The 18,594-nt window shown below is 34.7% G+C and overlaps 1 protein-coding gene across 1 annotated transcript; it reads right to left on the bottom strand.

The window, feature by feature from the left end:
- Positions 1-3,988: 3,988 nt before the first annotated feature.
- On the bottom strand, positions 3,989-16,306 carry LOC129225067 (uncharacterized). Its single transcript, XM_054859615.1, has 4 exons — positions 16,193-16,306; positions 10,144-10,347; positions 7,682-7,895; positions 3,989-4,227 (listed from the first exon to the last, which is right to left on the bottom strand). Exons 1-4 carry the CDS (start codon positions 16,304-16,306, stop codon positions 3,989-3,991), a joined length of 771 nt encoding a protein of 256 aa, XP_054715590.1.
- Positions 16,307-18,594: the final 2,288 nt, after the last annotated feature.

The raw sequence follows: 18,594 nt of genomic DNA, 5'->3' as shown, positions 1-18,594 counted from the left end.
AACTTTTAGTTGGGGCAAAGGTAACCTGGCAGCATTGTAAAGGCAACGCAGATCCCCAATCATACCATGACGTGCGTTGCTCTTTCGAAATGGTTGTTAAGAACTTAAAAAAAAAAAAAAAAAAAAAAAAAAAAAAAAAAAAAAAAAACTGTTTGGTGTTTTATTAAAAAAATGTGAAATGAACCCTTATTTGATAAAAACTTATTTCTGATATCGTCCAACAAACTGTTCTTTTTGCGGTACAAGGTACCAGATACTACAAAACCAGGTACCGGAAGCAGTGACGTGATTCGCAGACTCTCGAAAGAGTCTGTAGACTTTTTTTTAGTAGGGGTAGAAAATAAATTTTAAAAAAAAGAAACTTACGTATTAGCTAATGAAGATTTTTATCGCATCTTCCGGGACATGATCCGCAAGTAGCATGTACGTGTATTAGCATCTTCTTTATAAGGCATTTCTCGGTGCTAATTTAGATTTTACAATGGGGTCGTTTACAAAATTTTAAAAGTATTTTTTTCTGAACGAGCATGCTTTAAAACGTAGGATCTGACCATTTTTTAAATAATTTGTTTAAGTTTATTATAAAAAAAAAACTTTAATCGGTGCGCTTTCATTGTTTACGCTTCTGCCGATGACATCACAAATGATGGAATGCCGTTCTGTGTTACCATCCACAGAGCAAAATATTTAATTCGCACCTTTACTCACGTGTACTGGCAACGATAGGGTTGATAGCAAGCGTAGAGCACAATATTTAATTCGCTTCTTGATTATCATAACGTGGAAACGCGGTACAAAGAAGCGCTAAAGAGCATCATTTGTGACGTCATTCAAGACCACGCCTGGTTTGAAAAATCGTACATTTTAAAAAATTAATTAAAAAATAACTGCTGGGAAAATGAAAGGATTTCCTGGGTCCATGTTATTTTTTTTTTTTTTGTTTCTTCTATCAATTTCAGTGACTAAAAGCAGTACTTTTGACTGAAGGAAACAACCCTGTTGTGGCAGTGAGAAGCAAAGGGATGTAAGTGGACATTTTCATGTTTCGACTAAAACGCGTTTAAAGTTCCGGTCCTAGGTAGGCTTTCATTGACATTTTTTCTAAATCATGCTGTATAAAAGCCCCTACAAGGGCAACTAGTACTATATCTTACCCCAAAACAGAGGAATGGCTCACCAACGATTTGTACTAGTTATCTCCGAATTTTAAGTTTTGGCACTTACATCCCTCTGCTTCTCAGTGCGTCAATTCATATAATGTCGGTTTATCTTGCAGACAAGTTTTTGATTTTTTAATTTCTGTCGTAGATCGCTGAAAAAAAAAAAGAATTTTGAACACTTGAATTCAAATTATGTTTTTCGCATGTGTGTGTGTATGTAGGCGTGTGTGTTTATGTGTGGGGGGTATGTGTGTTTGTGTGTAGGGGGGTATGTGTATGTGTGTGAAGGCATGTGTGTGGGGGGGGTAATGTGTATGTGTGTGTAGGCATATGTGTTTGTGTGCAAGCATCAGTGTGTGTGTGTGTATGTGTATGTGTTTGTGTATGTGTGTGTAGGTGTGTGTGTGTATGTGTTTGTGTGTGCGTGTGTGTGTTTGTAGTTGTGTATGTATGCGCGTGTGTGTAGGACATGGATGCAACCTGGAGACGGCTTTCGCTATAGGAGCAGCATCGTGAGGAGCCGGTCGACGGTGATGGTGCGGAGGGTGGCGGTGGGAAAATAAAATGATAGGACGGCAAAAACAGTCAAATGAAAGCAATAAGCAATCGTGATTGCTCAAAAAAAAAAAAGAAAAAAAAAATGGGATTGAGAGCACTAACCTCTCAATCCCATTTTTTTTTCTTTTTTTTTGACTAACCTCTAAAGGGATGTGCACCCAGTAGCAGAATTTTTTAAAATCACAACCCAAGGGCGGAATGGAGAATGGTGAGGAGAAAAATATTTTTTGTCTAAAAGTATTCAATAACTCCTTTAAAATGCATAGTACAGTCAATTCGCGATAACTTGAAGTTAGATAACTCGAATATTACTATAACTCGAAGTTTTTATCAAGTCTCGACCCTTTTGCCTTAATTCCATGCTAATTATTCTCAATGTCTCGAAGTTAACTTCCTTTAACTCGAAGTTTTTTCAAAGATGACTCGAAATTTATTTTGAAAGAACGAAAAAAAAGAAAAAAAGAAAGAAACAAGTGACTATATATGAGAAAAATTATTTCACCTTCACTTGCAAATCCTGCACAATAGACCTCTAAAGCAAGAGAGCAGTTCTTGCTTGCTAGCTTGAACCAATGTCCGATAAAAGAGTTACACATGCGAAAATGAGTTAGCTTGTTTTCTTTTGTTCTACTGTACTGTTTACACTTTGACATGTTGCTGGACTACAAATTTGCTTTTAAAATGTCAAGTTGCCAAGCAAACTAATTGTACCTTTATTCAAAGGCTGACCTAAGTTAAGATTCGTCCCCCTTCATTCTTTAGTTCGATCATTTGCTAATAAGTTCCTGAGAGACAGAGTGAGTTTTCGTTACTATTAAAGATGTCTAATCAAGAACTCTGTGATTGATATTAAAAGAAAAAGTGAAACTTCTTTAACAGTTGAATCTATGAATCCGAATTTGAAACGAATGAAGATGTGTATCTTTCTGAAGTAGAATCAGCTCTATTCAAGTGGTTCCAGCAGTTTTTTTTTTCTCTCATTATTTTTGATTAAACTGTACTATTGTGCTTCAAAACTTTTAAGTTCTGTAATTTTGTCTGTAATATGTACATATTAATTAAAATATTCCATGGTTTTTAATATTGAAATGCCGAAAACCAAAATTAGCGGTAAGTCGAACTTTCGATAAGTCGAAGTTTTTTGTCGGTCCCTTTAAATTTGAATTATCGCGGATCGACTGTATTTAGAAAGTCGGTAGATTCCTTCCTAACTGGAGCTTTGTTATGGGAAAGCAGTTTGTTTGCTACAAAAATCTTGGAAATTGATTCGGTGTGTTTGTTGTTTATGTTCATGTTTTACTTATTTTAGTATCAGTATTTTTTTTTTTTTTTGACATAACTTGATCTAGCACAGATTAAAGGTCTGTTAACTACTACTCTCTCTTCTAGGCGTATGGAAACTCGTTTTTTTCTTTATTTTCACAAGTTGAATGAACATAAATTTGCATTATGATCCCAAACGCCAGCATATTTTATTGTTTAAAAAAAATCTTATTAAAATTAAAGTCAAACCTTACTTTTTTTTCTTGATCGTCTGTAAGAGACTGTGACATCACTTTCATCCAATCAGAGATAGCAAACTTGGTGTTTCTCAAATCATCAAATTTTTCTTCAAATGTGTCCAGTTCAACTTCCAAAGCTCTATAAAATAATAATAAAGTGAAAGATTTCAATGTTGAAATTTGAAAATCTTCCGTTTGGAAAAATAATTGAAACGTTTGTGCACAGAATGCAATGCCAGTTATTTAAATATTTAGTCTTACAAAAAGATTTATGAACGTAGAAAATGGGTAACTATTTTCAAAAATACATTATACTAATTTTATTTCGCTAATAATGGCGGTCGAATCTGAAACTGAAAAAATGCAATCCTAAATGGATACGTTGTTTCAGGGGAAATAATGGACAAAAATGGAAAAGTCGTATAGTGGAAAGTTATTTTTCATGAAATTTCGAAATTTATGCAAGAAGCCCGATCAAGAAATTAAATTAAAAAAAATAGATAAAATAATGTAAAATAAATAAATAAATCTGTTAAAAAATGAATGAAAATAAAAATAACATTTGACATGCTTAAAAGAATCAAACCCGTGTAATGGGTTGAGCAAAATATATAAAAGAAATACTTTTAGTTTAAATTACATGATCTGCACACACTCTAAGCCTATTCGTATGATTCAAATTAAAAATGAAAAAGAAAAAAAAACAAAAAACTCGAAAGCTTTTGAAATGTGTAAGACGTTTTTATTAAGGTTGCTATAAAATCCATTTTACCTATTTCTCAAGCGTGAGGGCCGTGAAGAATCCAGGAGCTCTAAGGGCCACAATTCCATTTTTAGAGGAACTCCTTTGCCGTCATTGAAAATTTTGAGGTCCTCCGGAAACACATCCAGGGTTTCTTTCAGTGTCTCCATATCATTAGGGGCCTTGCTTAGAGGCACGGAACTGTAGATTTTGATTTGGGTTGACTCGACAGATTTAGTGAGTTCTTTTTCGTAACCACCTTCCACTGAAATGTTCAGAAATATTTTTCATCTAAACTTTTTGCCTTATTGCAAGACGTCTATTTGGGCATGAAATATGTATAAAATTCTAAGCTAGTTACCTATTTGTTTTGGAACGCATACAAAATTAAATAATTTAGCCTGCTTTTAGAAAATGTACAACAACGTAACTGAAAAAGTAATGTAATAGAAAAAAAAAAAGCTTTTTTTTGTGCGAAATTTAGAAACTTTGGGGAAATTTTAAAATATTTGGTTGTTTTAAAACAAATGCAAATTAAGATTATTTAGACAGTATTAAAAAAAATAAAATAAAACAGTATAACGCCGATTTAACTATTGTCAAGGGATTAGAAAAAGGTATCGTTGAATCAAGGTTATCGTTAAATCGAGGATCATATACATTCAATGCAGTTAAATATAGACCAGAGAAACGTATCATTAAATTGAGGAAATCGTTAAATCGGGTATTGTTAACTCGAAGTTATACTACTACAATATAACGAAAAATGTAATGTCGGTAATAGATGCAAAAATAAAAAGTTTTTTTTTTTTTTTTTTTCTGCGTATAAAAAAAAAAAAAAAAAAAAAACTTAGCGAAAAGGTTAAAATAATTGCTGTTTGGGGAGGGGGCGACGGGGGCTATAAATGAAATCTACCATTATTAATGCTACTCACAATAAAATTGCAACTAAAAGGGAAACATGAAAAGTTAATTCAGAGTTGTATTGAATTAGTTCAACCAAGACTTACTCGTTTATGTCTGATAATTAATTCAACAATTTTATCCCCTATGAAGTAGTTTACAGTAGAAAACAAAGCAAAGCAGTATAAGTTGTAAAATTTATATACACTCCTGTTTGTGAAAATTGCAACACCATGAAGAAAGCATCTTAGTTGAATGAAATTTAATACACAGTTGAGTGGTTTTGGTACAAATAAATGATTACATTTTCAAACCAAACAAACAATAAAAAGAGATAGAAATTAGTATTTTGTGTGGCCTCCACGCGCCGCAATAAGAGCTGCTACACGACTCGGCATGGAGTGAAACAAAGTTTGAACATCTGCCTGCGGAAGAGTATTCCATATTGTTTGTATGGCGCAACCAATGTTCGTCCGTCGAAGCAACAGGACGAGGATCACGAGCGAGACGCCGCCCAACGAAATCCCACACATGTTCAATCGGTGACATATCCGGGGAATATGCAGGCCAAGGAAGAAGCTGTACCTGCTGCGAATCAAGGTAGGATTTGACCGTCCTGGCGACATGTGGACGGGCACTATCCTGCTGGAATACAGCCCCTGGCAATCCTTGCAGGAAAGGAATAGCTTGGGGCTGTAAAACTTCGTTTATGTATCGGGTACTGTTCAAATTGCCCACAACTCGTAGCAATTGTGATCGTCCATGATATGCTATGGCACCCCAAACCATAACTCAGGGTGTTCGTCCACTGTGGCGTTCGATAATGCACTCCGGAATGTGCCATTCGCCGGCATAGCGCCTGACACGAATTCGGCCATCATGGAGCCTCACATTGAAGCGGGATTCGTCAGAAAAGGCGACCTGCTGCGAATAAGCACGCCAGCTCTTATGCACATTGGCCCATTGTAGCCGCAGGCGGCGATGGTGAGGAATCCTGTAAAAAGGAATTCTTGCGCACAGCCCACGCTGCAGCAGACGTCTCCGAATTGATGAAGCACACAATGAAACACCTGTAGCTGTTGACACTCTGCTGTCAATTGTCTAGAAGAAGCTGGGCGGTCCGTCAGCGCCATACGCACCAGGTGTCTGTCATCGCGAGCTGACGTCACATTTCGGGATCTACTCCCGGATTTCCGAGCTGTCCGACCCTCGTCCGCCCACTGCTTCCAAACACGCATGATTGTGCTGCTGTTACGCTGCACACGAGCGGCTACTGCACGATAAGACAATCCAGCTTCACGAAGGCCGAAGATTCTGCCCCGTTCAAACTCCGAAATTTGCTCAAATTTCGCTTTCTTTCGTCGAAGAGAGATAGTAAAGATTCAGTTAACGGGGTTTACTCTGGCATATAACCACCGATAATCATAGAGGCCTCGCTACAGCCGTCTATTTATATTCGGTTCGAGCCGCCATTCAGAGGGCGCTGCTCAGCATACGCATGCGCTACCGGTCTGCAATTCTAATCACTCGCATATCATGCCCTACTTTACATTTCCTGCAATTTTCAGCTCACTCGCGTAAGTCCTTCGTGGTGTTGCAATTTTCAAACAGGAGTGTGTTACAAAAAAATAAATAAATAAATAAAACTACTGAGCCTAAATTTGGGTGCTTGGGAGGGTGCTATGGGGAAGTTCAAATGCAGGCATTTCCTCGAGACGAATTCAAAGATATTTCCCCCAAATTTCGGCAAAACAAGTGAAGAGCTACTCTGTAAAACAGTGACGCAGGTCCTTCTGAGGATGGAAGTCCCTAGGTGCTCTCTTTTTTTAAACTTTAGTTTTAATTCAAAAGAATGATTGAGTGTTATTATAGGAAAACAAAGTGTAAAAATAGCTTTAATGAAAAAAATAAAAACTCTGCTAATATTCCAAATTTTACCAGTCGAGGGGGCTTAAAAAATATCGTACGATATCACAACGTATTTTTTTTTTTTTTTTTTCATGAGCAAAAAATCTTATTGGGCAAGCATTTTTATCACAGGTGATTTAAAAAAAATATGTGTAAGAAGTTTAAAAAATAGGAAATAAATGTTAATTTTTACATATTTGGCGAAAATTCAAGAGTCAGAACGGGGCTCTAAATATGTTTCGATTACCTAAATTTTTTCACACGAACATTTGCTGTGAATACAGAACTTTTCCGACCTTAGGCGATTACAAAATATATCCATAAGAAATTTTTATTTATTTTTTTTAAATGTCAATTTTTACATATTTTGCGAAAGTTCAAGGAGCTGGCGGGATATCTAATTATATTTTTTCAAAAACTTTTTCACACGAACATCTGATGCCAATACACAACTTTTCCCACCACAGGCGATTTCAATTTTTAAAAAAAGTTAAAATAAACCCACCCTATTAGACAGTAAGAGAAGCACCAACCTCAAAACATTACGTGCAAAGTATTGTTTGTGGAAAAAAATATTTATATTTGCCAATGAGCATTTTTTACCACACGCCAAGTGCTCCAACCTCTTTTGTGGTTTTTTAATACGCTGATAAATTTGCGAAGGAAAAAAGCGGGCATTGCCATTTAAAAGTTTCTAGATTTGTTCTATGTAACCGATGCAGTGAGTATTGCGTTGCTTAAAATCATCACACTCTCATGCGCCTATCTTCATGTAACCATATCTAACATTTTGGCTCGATTCGTTCAGCAAATAAGCCATACTAGGGCTTCGTTCACTGGGGAAGTTTTCACCCCGTAATAAAAAATAATAATTTCACAATATATCTCTTCACGTCCTCACAACTCACCTTCCACACCGAGGTCAAATATCTCCAGACGACCACCAATTTCGAATGCAGCTTTGATTTTTTGTCTGTCTCGAGTGTTATTGGATGACAGACGGACTGAAGCAACAAGCTCACCACCATAAGTAATGCTTCTGACAAAATGGGTTCCCAAGGCATCACCAAACTGGCTCCACAGAGGAAACGGTTTTGCATCAGCTGGTATTTGCTCCGTTACCTAATGAAGCGAGGGAAAAAAATCAAGTTACTACTGTTTGACCAAAGATTGTATGTAAGTTGGCAATCGGCCAAGTTCAGACGATTCCATCTGAATGAATCTAGCAGGGAAGAAGGAAAAATAGCGATGGGAATTTGATGCACGCGTTTCATAATTTCACTAAGGCCTTATTTATTTATTGCCTTCATTGAGGTGAGAATGAGTGGAAACAAAATGAGTTTCTATGGAAACAACAACAAAAAAAAAAAAAAAAAAAAATGTTTTCATTTCGTTTCGAAATGTGAAAGCAAAATGGTTAGCTCAAAATTATGTTGTAAACAAAATAAATCGATTAATTTTTGGGTGACAATATATATCGAATATAATTTTGATCTGAAAATTATTGTAGTGAATAAATTGTCATTCTTAAAAAACGGAGTCGAAATAATTAAGAGGCAAATGCGCACATATGTATCAGGTAAACTACCATCCCTGAAAGGTAATAGACGCGTCCATTTTCGCCTGTAAACCGGATATTAGCCTTTCCATATAATCCGTGTTCAGACAGTAATTTCTTGACAAAGCAAAGAATTATGCTTCTGTAGACACGTTAAAAAAAAGTAACTGCAAAATTTTCATTTTTAATTTTTTTGCATTTTTGTCATCCATTGTACGGTAGCTTTATTGAAAAAGATCGTTTATTTAGTTTGTGTTATTTAAAAAAAAAAAAAAGCGAGAAAAATGGCTAATTCCAACACCTTCCTATTGTTGCTATTGAATCTAAAACACGTTTCTTCAAATGCCAATGAAAGTTACATTTACTTACTTTCGCTTAATATAATCTGTGCCTCGCAGGTGAAGAACACTGTTCATTTTGGAACTGCAGGGTGTCCAGGAAAGGACTTCCTGATTTCAAAATTAAAAGTCTCGAAAGCAAAGGTTGGACGATAATTTCTAGTGTAAATGTAAGTGTCTCTGAGAGGCAAAACTACTGCTGAAGCGCCTAACCCTTTCGCAGCACTATTTATGGGGACTTCTATTGCAATTATAGCGCGCAGTGACCCCTGTTGGCATTTTTTGTTACTAATTTCCAAGGTTCTGCACGCGATTTTTATGGGTTTAACAATATTTTATTCCAATATCGGCCTTTGTTTTCGAGATATTTAATTTTGAAATCAAGGAGTACTTTTCTAATTAAAATCTATCGCAACATGTTAAAAATTCTGAGTTCATAAGATTACATAAACTAATATTCATTTGAAAAATATCGAAATTGACAATCCAAAGGACAAATGAGGCAGTGAGAAGCAGAGGGATGTAAATGACAAAATTAAAAATTTGGAGATAACCAGTGCAAATGGTAGGTGAACCTCTCCTCTGTCATGGGGGCAAGAGTTGGTACTAGTAGCCCTGGTAGGTGCTGCTGTATAGCATGATTTAGAAAAAAAAAATCAATGAAAGCCTACCTAGGATGTTATCGTTAAACGCGTTTTACTCAAAGCTTGAAAATGTCCACTTACACCCGTTTGCTTCTCACTGCCTCAAATAATCACGAAAAAAACCTTTGAGGCTCTCCTTCACAAATGATGTCGCACTTTGAGGAGGCGGGGTTGTTAAATTGTGACTGTTCGTGCCATGGAAGGGGGAGGATGTAACAAGAAGTCTGACATCAGAAATTATTTGAATGACAAGACGCTTATGAAAAACAACGAGACGGGACAAACTGGGGAAGGGGTCAGGCGAAGTGTGACATTGTGACACAGGAAGAGTAAGGTCGAATTTGTTGAAACAAAGTATGACATTATTTGCTGACAATCCCTTTGAGGTATATCCTGGAATGCTTTGTTTTTGCGACAGTGCTCAATCCGTCTTTCGTACAGATATGAACTCAATCAAGCTTAACTGAATCTTAAACCATGGCCCCACTAGATGGCACATGACGCTTAAAGGGCCTTGACAATTTATGACTTTTCTGTATTAAACCGATGCAACTATGATCCGCTCATGCATCCACCAATCAATATCAAGGTTTCAAAGTTTGTTTATTTATGATTGGACGTCACCCATTTTGACCGCAAGAGGTGCTGAACGGAACAACTGCATCCATCCAAAAATGGCAACGTAATGGAATCAGGGGTTCCCTATAGCGCCCTCTTTGTTGCCATGAGTTTCAGCGATTGTCACGGCCTATAAGAATTAAAGTGGGGCCATGCTTAAACATTCGGGCCTTCGCGTTCATTATCCAGTTTTGCGAAAAACGGAAATTTACCGTTTCGTAAGTGGATGTAATCGCTATTTCTACGGTATTTTCCTTGTTGTACGTATCGGCAAGATATTGACCAGAAGCTCCAGCCTTGAACACTCCGGCTTTCACGTTAAGAGAGAATGCTCCTTCGACATCCAGTAAATCTCTTGCCGCAATAGTATTGTCCACTATTTTGTAACGATTTCTTGTTCCTGGGTTTTGTATGACCTGCAAAACAGAAGAAAAAGTATTCATGAAAATAATCAGTCAGTCAATTAAAGTAAAATGTACTGTAGAACCTCGCTTATCCGGCGTTTGTTTGGCCGGATCTCCGCTTTATTCGGATGAAATTGGGCCATTCCACAGAAAACGGTCATTTTTTCACGCACGTAATACCTCATATGTTTCACTAAAAATAGTACTTAAAAATATTAATGAACATTTTTTTTTTACAAATCATCAACTTATGTGTGATTTCTTTAGCAAAAGAAATTCTTCATTACCCTTTAGAATTATTACTCTTTAATGAAATGTATGAATCTTCACGTGCGGGACAAATTGTTGAATTTTTCATGGAATGGCCCAATTTGTAGATTTAAATAAAATATACTTACTTAATAATAATTTTTAATTGTGATAGCAAGAACGGAACTATAAAAACACTAACTATTCGCATTTCATTTTGATTAAATGTTGAGCTCTTGCACAGGTAGTGTAATAAATTTAAGTAATCTATCAAATGGTGTACTTGGAGCTCCTGTACGTCACCACTGCAGCTAAACTATAAATGATAAAGTGTTTACGATACACAATCCCGTGTAATTTTCAAAACAGTATCATTTTTTGCTGTAGTAAAAAACAGGTCTGCTCATTTAAGAATGTGTTTCGCTTATTCTAAATTCTACCTGGACTATCAGGATTTTCGTTTATCCAGATTGACTATGATCCCAGTTAGTCCTAATAAATGAGGTTGTACTGTACTCAGGTTGAAATTGAAGAATAATATCAACTTTAATTGATGAAAGTCCAGGAGTTGAAACGTTCCTAAAAAAATATGAGCAGTTAGTGTGGCTAATTTCTGTCAGTAACAAAGCTAAAAAATAAAAATAAATTAATAATTAAATAAATAAACAAATAAATAAATTAAAAATAAATTAAAAATAAATAAAAAAATAAATAAAATAAAACAAAATTATCTCGAATTCTGAAATTTTGAATTAAAATTATGTTTTTCGCAATCACGAGTTGCAACAGAACACTACTCATTGGTTACTACCCTACTCACTTGTTTCTTGAACGGGCTCCTGTCCCCCCAAGCCTGTCCCTCCTCTTGGACGGTTACGTGTGTATAGTTGTGTATGTGTAGGTTTGTGTGTGTGCGTAGACCTGTGTGAATGAACGTTGGCATGTACGTAAAGGCGCGCTTGTGTGTGTGAGTGTGTATGTGTATAAGTGTGTATGTGTATGAGCGTGCTTGTGTGTAGGACATGGACGCCACCGACCAGAAGAAGCGGATTCCGGGGGACAGTGCTCAGGACCGGAGGAGTCGCGCCTGCAGAAGACGGTGGGGTTGAAAAAGGAACCAGACGCCAAGGACGGTCAAGTAAAAACAATTAGCAATCGTGATTGCTCAAAAAACTTCTCGCAAAAATTCAGTAACCTTCCTGAAATTAGAATGGAATCTACCAGAAAAATTCAGAAACCTTCCCAATTAAAGCCAGTCACGTTTCAGGAACAATTCGGGAAATTTCCTAGAAAACTTAGCAATGTTTATAGTAATAGCCTGAGACCTTCCTAAAAGAAGGTTCCTGGGACATTTTGTCAAATATGTATAATTGCAAGAAAATGTTAGCATTTCGTATACAGATACTTTATTCAGAGACAGATTTTGGGGCTCAGTCAATTCTGAAAAGACAAAGACTACTGTAGTCACTATACATTATCCAAAGACAGCTCTCTGCCCTCGGTTCTCAAATAAAGGAAGGTGAAGCAACTTAAGGCTCCTATATAAGGGGAGCTGACTTATCCGACATTTTGGTTCCAACATTGTCTGGCGAAAAAAATAGTATTTGTACAAAAGCCTTATTGCAGAAAACTGGTGTCCAAGCTTTAGATGTGTTGCCTGATTGATGTTTGATTATTTTATTTTGTAGATGAAGACGATTCAATTAATACAAATTAAAAACAAATAACGTGTGAAAATGAGGTTTATTACAGAAAACATTTCCCGATACATTTTTGTTGAATTTGTGAACTCAGTTATCTTTCTAGATTCACCTTAAGTGACATTTTATTCAACTTATCATCAATTATATTACGACATAGCAACCAGCGAATATTATAACGTATTTATAAATACTAGAAACGAGGTGGGATCCAATTTTGTCTCGGAACCAAAATGTCGGATAAGTCAGCCTGTCCTTTCCAAGGGGCTCTAAAGCAACTAATAAAGAAGATAAGTATATCATCGCACTGGTAGATGAAAACATTTTTCTCTGTCGTGAGAAAACTGCATTAATGAAACTTGTAGCAATTAAGGAAACCTTTCTCAAATATACTTGTTTTTTTACAGAAATCTGGTAGAAATCAGTGAAACCCCGGAACGTTATCGTAATAACAACGTTACGGTGAAATGATCTCTGACGATTCACAGTTTTTTTACAATCAAAAACATTACGATACTCAATTACATTTAACCAATAAATAGAAATAATTACTGTAAATAATAATGTAAAGAATATTAATAACAGTAATAATTATTATTTGTGAAATTCAAAGAAAAATATTCTTTCTCTATGGCAAAATACGTTTCCCTCTTTCTATGAAGATTTCACAGAAAATTAACCGCAATAACTTTAACAGCCAAGAGTATGAAATGATCTGTTTAATTATATACCAAGTTTTCATACCGGGCTTTTCTAAATGGAATTTGAATGTCAAATAAAGTTCAACCGTCAATTCCAATAATAACCCTTTTCATGTCGTACGCTGAATTTAAATTTAGCTTTCAGCTGAATTTCCAAATTAAGTTCAATTAATACCGAGAAACTTTTAACATACACTTTATGGATCGAAACTCCGCACCTTTGGCCGAACGTCGCTAGTCAATAACTTCAAAGCAAGATAAATATCTAAGTGATTGCAAGAATTAAATGGGTCCTAATTCGTTGGCTTTCTAGCATTTAATGGAATTTAATGGCTACATTCATTTGGAGTGCATCAGTTTCGAAAAGGTTTTCATGCATTACAAATGGATATTTATAAAATGAGTTGATGGATGATATGCAAAATAAAACACTTTCTAATAAGTGGCCTTAACACCATGCGATGTATATTTATGTTTTTAAAAAGGTAAAAAATCGCTTTTTTTGCCTTTCAGTATTCACTATTCACTGCAAATCTTCAAATAGTTCTTAAACACGAACACTTGTCCCTTTTTTCAGAACATTTTTTGTGCACACTTTTCGGGACAGTTTTTAAAACACTTCTGAGAACAGTTTTCGGAACACACTTACTTGGTTCAGCACACTTTTTTAAATTATAGAACGCATTCGAGAACATTTTTTAAACACTTGTCCCTTCTTTTGGAACACGTTGCTGCACAGCTTTTACAACACTTTTGAACTGCTCTTTTGATTATAAAAGTAGCCTTTGCTGTTATTTTTTACAGCAATCTCGTGAGGTGGACAATCAAAGCCGAGACACATTCGAAACCAATTTGGACCACATTTTAGTAACATTTCATTTTTAACGGAACACATTATAAACACATTTTAGTGTACATTTCAGGCAACTGGAACACTATTTCTGAATAAAAATTTTCCAAACTTGTTTTCAATGCGTATTAGAAAATCTCAGTGTATGGCAAATTTTTTTCTTGTGTTAATAATCTCTTGTCCTTGAATTTACTATCAAATTAGGATATCATTATTACACGCATTAAGAGTCATACACTGCAAATCTCCTGATACGTTTTGAATATGGACACTTGTCTTTTTTTTTTTTTTTGGAACTCTTTGAACGGAAAAATTTTCAAAACACTCCTGAGAACACTTTTCAGGACATTTGTTTGATTCAGAGCACATTTTAAACATTTTTTGAACTCTAACGCACGTCTTTTCTTTCAGAACACTTCTTAGATTATACCAGTATAGATTTTGCTGTTTATTTTAAGCAACCTTGCATTACAACTGCCAAACGTCGACGAGTTATAGATAGGCTTCGATCAGGGATGCCCGTCATTTTTGGCGGCATTAGCGTCACCAACCGAAATCTTTTCATTGCAACAAAATTTCTAGTAATATCGTTGAGAGTTTCTTTTGAATAGTAGTTAAAGAAAATTGTTGAAATTATATTTGTTATCATTGGAATTTTTCTAGCGTCAGTCTGCACATCTGCTATTTGTATCTGAAAGATACGCGTGACAGTTTAATTTAAAATTCTCTTTTTTTTGGGTTTAATTTACTTTTTTTCAACTTCCATTTTCATTTTCAAACCCTTTTGTCTTTTATAATTCAGATGTAAACAGCTGAGTCCAAATGTAGACAATTTTATTTATTTTATTTTCGCGTAAATTAAAAAAAAATTTGATCAATTTATGTTGCTTTTGTGTTTTATGGCAGATTGTCTGTGTTTTAAAGTGAAATTTTATAAATGGATCAGTCTTCAAAAAGTGTAACTTTTCTGTCACACGCCTTTTACAGTAAAAACTTTAAGGAACAATTCATTTAACAACGATTTTTAATTTTATCAAAAATTAATCTATTTAAACCTGTCAACAATTTTTTAATAATAATTTTTACTTTAGTATATTTTTGGTTCACAACATGTGGATTCTCACCTCCGTGGCGTGTCACACACCTTGTGTGACTCTTTATCTTGCTTAATAACTTGTTTAATTAAAAATATGTACTTATTTATTGATTATTCCTTTCAGAAGTGTCTGAAAAACTAATTGTTTAAGTATATTTAATTCTTTAATATTGTGTTTTAGTTTAATATTGTGTTTAGGGACAAGGAGTCATGTCAGACAATAAATTCTCCCCTCCGTTACCTAAACACAAAATGCCATTCCTCGTTAACACGTGGCAGTAATGACATCAAATTTTATTTTCCATGATACGAGGGAGCCTCCTTGTTTATTTTCAGCCATAGTTGAAGTTATGAGATTTTTGTCGAAAAACAAAAAGATAGATTTTGCTTCAAAAACTTAGAATGGTTATTCTGCCTTCTCACCCCCGTGAACTTGAATTTCAGGGAGGAAAATTAATGTAAAAAAAGAAATGAACATGTTTTCATATGCGTAACATGTGCAGAGTGTAGCAAAGAAGAAAAATTTTTTTCCCTAGAAAATATATCTATCAGGCCTATATTAATGAAAAATTCCTTACCTCCGTGAATCTCACCTCCGTGATAAACCTTATCAATGTCATTATTTCTTAGGTGAAAATAAATGAAGAAGGAGAAAAACATCAATAATATGCATTCTACCAAAATTATAAATTGCCAGCATATCCTCAAATTTACTAAATACTATTTTTTAACATACATTTGAAACTACTAATTAAGCCGTACTTTAATTAAGAGAGCTTAATATTATATCCCCACTAATCATTGAAATAGCTGATTGTTTGCACAATTAACAAAATTATTACTTAGATATTAAATTATCCTCGATTTTTTAATATTAAAAGTTTTTTTTTTTAAATTTCCGTGGGCAAGGCATTTCTTATTTTTTTTTATTTTTATTAATGATTAAAATAATTGGAATTTAGCTGGGCCATTGTTTATGGTTACTTCTAATAGGTAACACTTTCAAGTAAGAACGAAAAAAAAAAAGGAAAACAAAAGGTTTCAAAATTGAAAAAAGATTTGCGTTCAAAAGTTACGTTTTCTGGAGAGTGACCCGAATGTATCTTACCTATTAACTCCTGGTTAATTAAAACATAATTTTGATGTTTAATCTCTTGAAAATAATTATGTTAGTATCTAAGAAATAAGTGCAACTTTTCATGTTGGTAAAGAGGCTGCGGCCGTTGAAAGGTTAAAAAACAGGTATATTTTTTGTACTTACAGTTGGATTAGAAATGACGCTTTTGGGGAAAATATCAATGCCAACTTGCATTTTGTCCAGGTCAAAAGTTCTTCCTAAGAGCAGAGGTAGAATGTAGGGGATCATTTGCGTCATTTTCAGCTTCTGGTCTGAAAACAAATTTCAATTTTTAACTTATCTTTATTATTATTTATTATCTTTACTAATAATGAAGCTGAAAATCTCTCTGTCCGGAGGATATGTAGGATGTCTGGAAGTCTGGATCTCTGTGACGCGCATAGCGCCTAAACCGTTCGGTCAATTTTCATGAAATCTTGCACAAAGTTAGTTTGTAGCATGGGGTTGTGCACCTCGAAGCGATTTTTCGAAAATTCGATGTGGTTCTCTTTCTATTCCATTTTAAGAACATTTTCCCGAGCAAAATTATCATAAGATGGACGAGTAAATTACGAAATTATCATAACGTGGAACCGTAACATGAGCACAAGCCCATTGGCGAGAAAATTCACCATACATTGTTTGTAAATATACAGGCGAACCAAAAGACCTTTTAATTTTCTACTACGGGCAATGCCGTGCGGGTACCACTAGTATTTAATAATTCGAAGAGTGACATTCTACAAAATACACTGCCGCGTGAAAAAAAAAAAAAAAGGAGCAATACATATTGACAAAGACCGACCAACTTTTCAATACCTGGTGAAAATTCGGTGTCACCCGTCAAGGTATGACGGGTGAAAATTGCTTCTATGTTTGAACGAAGCCGTTGCCTGTTTGATGCTATTTTGAGAGTTGAAATTTAAACCCTAACTCCAGTGGATCAACCCTAAACTGCAGTAGACAGCGTTCATTGTTGACCACTTTTTCGTTTGTTCATTCTAATTGAATTACGGTCTTTCCAGTAAAACAGTTAAGGTTCCGGTTCAGCCTCGTCACAATAAAACCTTTCCTTGAATGTCAAAAATTACCAAAAAACATTGTCAAATATTTTTGCTATGGCACGAGTGTCATCGTTGGTGACGTCAGAACGTTACTCGATCAGTGGATAAACTGTTATATATATATATATATATATATATATATATATTTATATATATATATATATATATATATATATATATATATATATATATATATATATATATATATATATATATATATATATATATATATATATATATGAGGATACTTCTAAGCGTCGGAGCTTAAACGTTTTCTGAACTGTTAAGGTGGATAAATGTGTGAATAGAAGCACTTGTTTGCAAAGGCGCTTATATGGGGGGGGGGGGGGCGGCAAGTGGGGGTTCAAGCCCCTCTCCCTTTGAATTTAAACTTCCTTGCTTTTAGTACACTGTAAAAAAAAACTGTAAATTTTGAAGAAGTTATCCGTATTTTTTACAGAAAAAAACTGTTCGTAATAAAATACAGGATTTCTCTTTTTTTTTTTTAAATCTCTAACAGGTTATACTTTGTTTTTCTTCGAATCTTCGAAATTTCTCCCGCGTGTTTGGATTTTGGTTCTCGTGCTCGAGTTTTTGATCTTATATTTATTTAAAGCGAGTAAGTCTTAAATCGTTTGCAACTTCCATTTCATTGCATCCTAATCAATATTTTATTATTATGTTTTTTTGTCATCTGTTACAGAGGCATATTCGGAAATTTACCTTTGTATACATGTATTTCGTAGTAGTATAGTAAATATTGAAATGGATTTATGAAACTATAGTTTCATTTTTTAATCTTCATAAAATAATAAATCAGCTTGAATAAATAATAAAAATACGGAAGATTTCTGTAAAATAAACGGAAGAAAACTGGCGTCCTGGCTGACAGTTTTTTTCTGTAAATTTTACGGATTTTTTTTACAGTGTACTTTTTTCTTTGCAAAAATGTAAAAACATTTTTTTCTCCAGCAATTAATGAATCAGTTATTAAAAATGTCAAAATTTAATAACCCTAATCTGTACTGAAATCGGTTTCTATGGGGAAAATATCCTGCTAAACCATGGGGAAAATATATGAGCCTCCCCTTAAAATTTTGCGTATGGGCGCCCTTGCTTGTTTGCAATGCTGTTGAAATGCTGTACACGCGTTGCGGTAGACTGTATTTATATATTCAGAGAGAAGATTCTGCCTTTTATTATAGTCGAATCACTTTCCGTAACAAAGTCATAAAAGAAGAAAAAAACATTGGAGGCAAAAATGGTTTTACTTACATTAATTACTCAGGATGTAAAGTCAAAAATAATCCAACGGTATTTCTTTCTTTGTTTTCATTCCGTGATCCGACAACTTCAGGCAAAAGGCACATCCGTATACCTTTGCGAGATAAAACAAAAAGCAATTTTGTTTTCATATCGCTCGTCGATAAGACCTATGATTTGGAAAAGAAAAAAAAGAAAAGAAAAAGCTTTCAGACACAA

Source organism: Uloborus diversus, chromosome 6 (assembly GCF_026930045.1).
Source record: "Uloborus diversus isolate 005 chromosome 6, Udiv.v.3.1, whole genome shotgun sequence".
Classification (NCBI taxonomy): domain Eukaryota; kingdom Metazoa; phylum Arthropoda; class Arachnida; order Araneae; family Uloboridae; genus Uloborus; species Uloborus diversus.
This window is presented reverse-complemented; position numbering and strand designations above follow the sequence as displayed.

Excerpts from the sequence above, each read along its gene's own strand:
- LOC129225067 (XM_054859615.1), bottom strand. The coding sequence starts at position 16,306 with ATGACGCAAATGATCCCCTACATTCTACCTCTGCTCTTAGGAAGAACT. Across the intron at positions 10,348-16,192 it reads GCGTCATTTCTAATCCAACT|GTCATACAAAACCCAGGAAC; the intron begins GTAAGTACAAAA and ends TCTGTTTTGCAG. Across the intron at positions 7,896-10,143 it reads TTACATCCACTTACGAAACG|GTAACGGAGCAAATACCAGC; the intron begins GTAAATTTCCGT and ends TCGCTTCATTAG.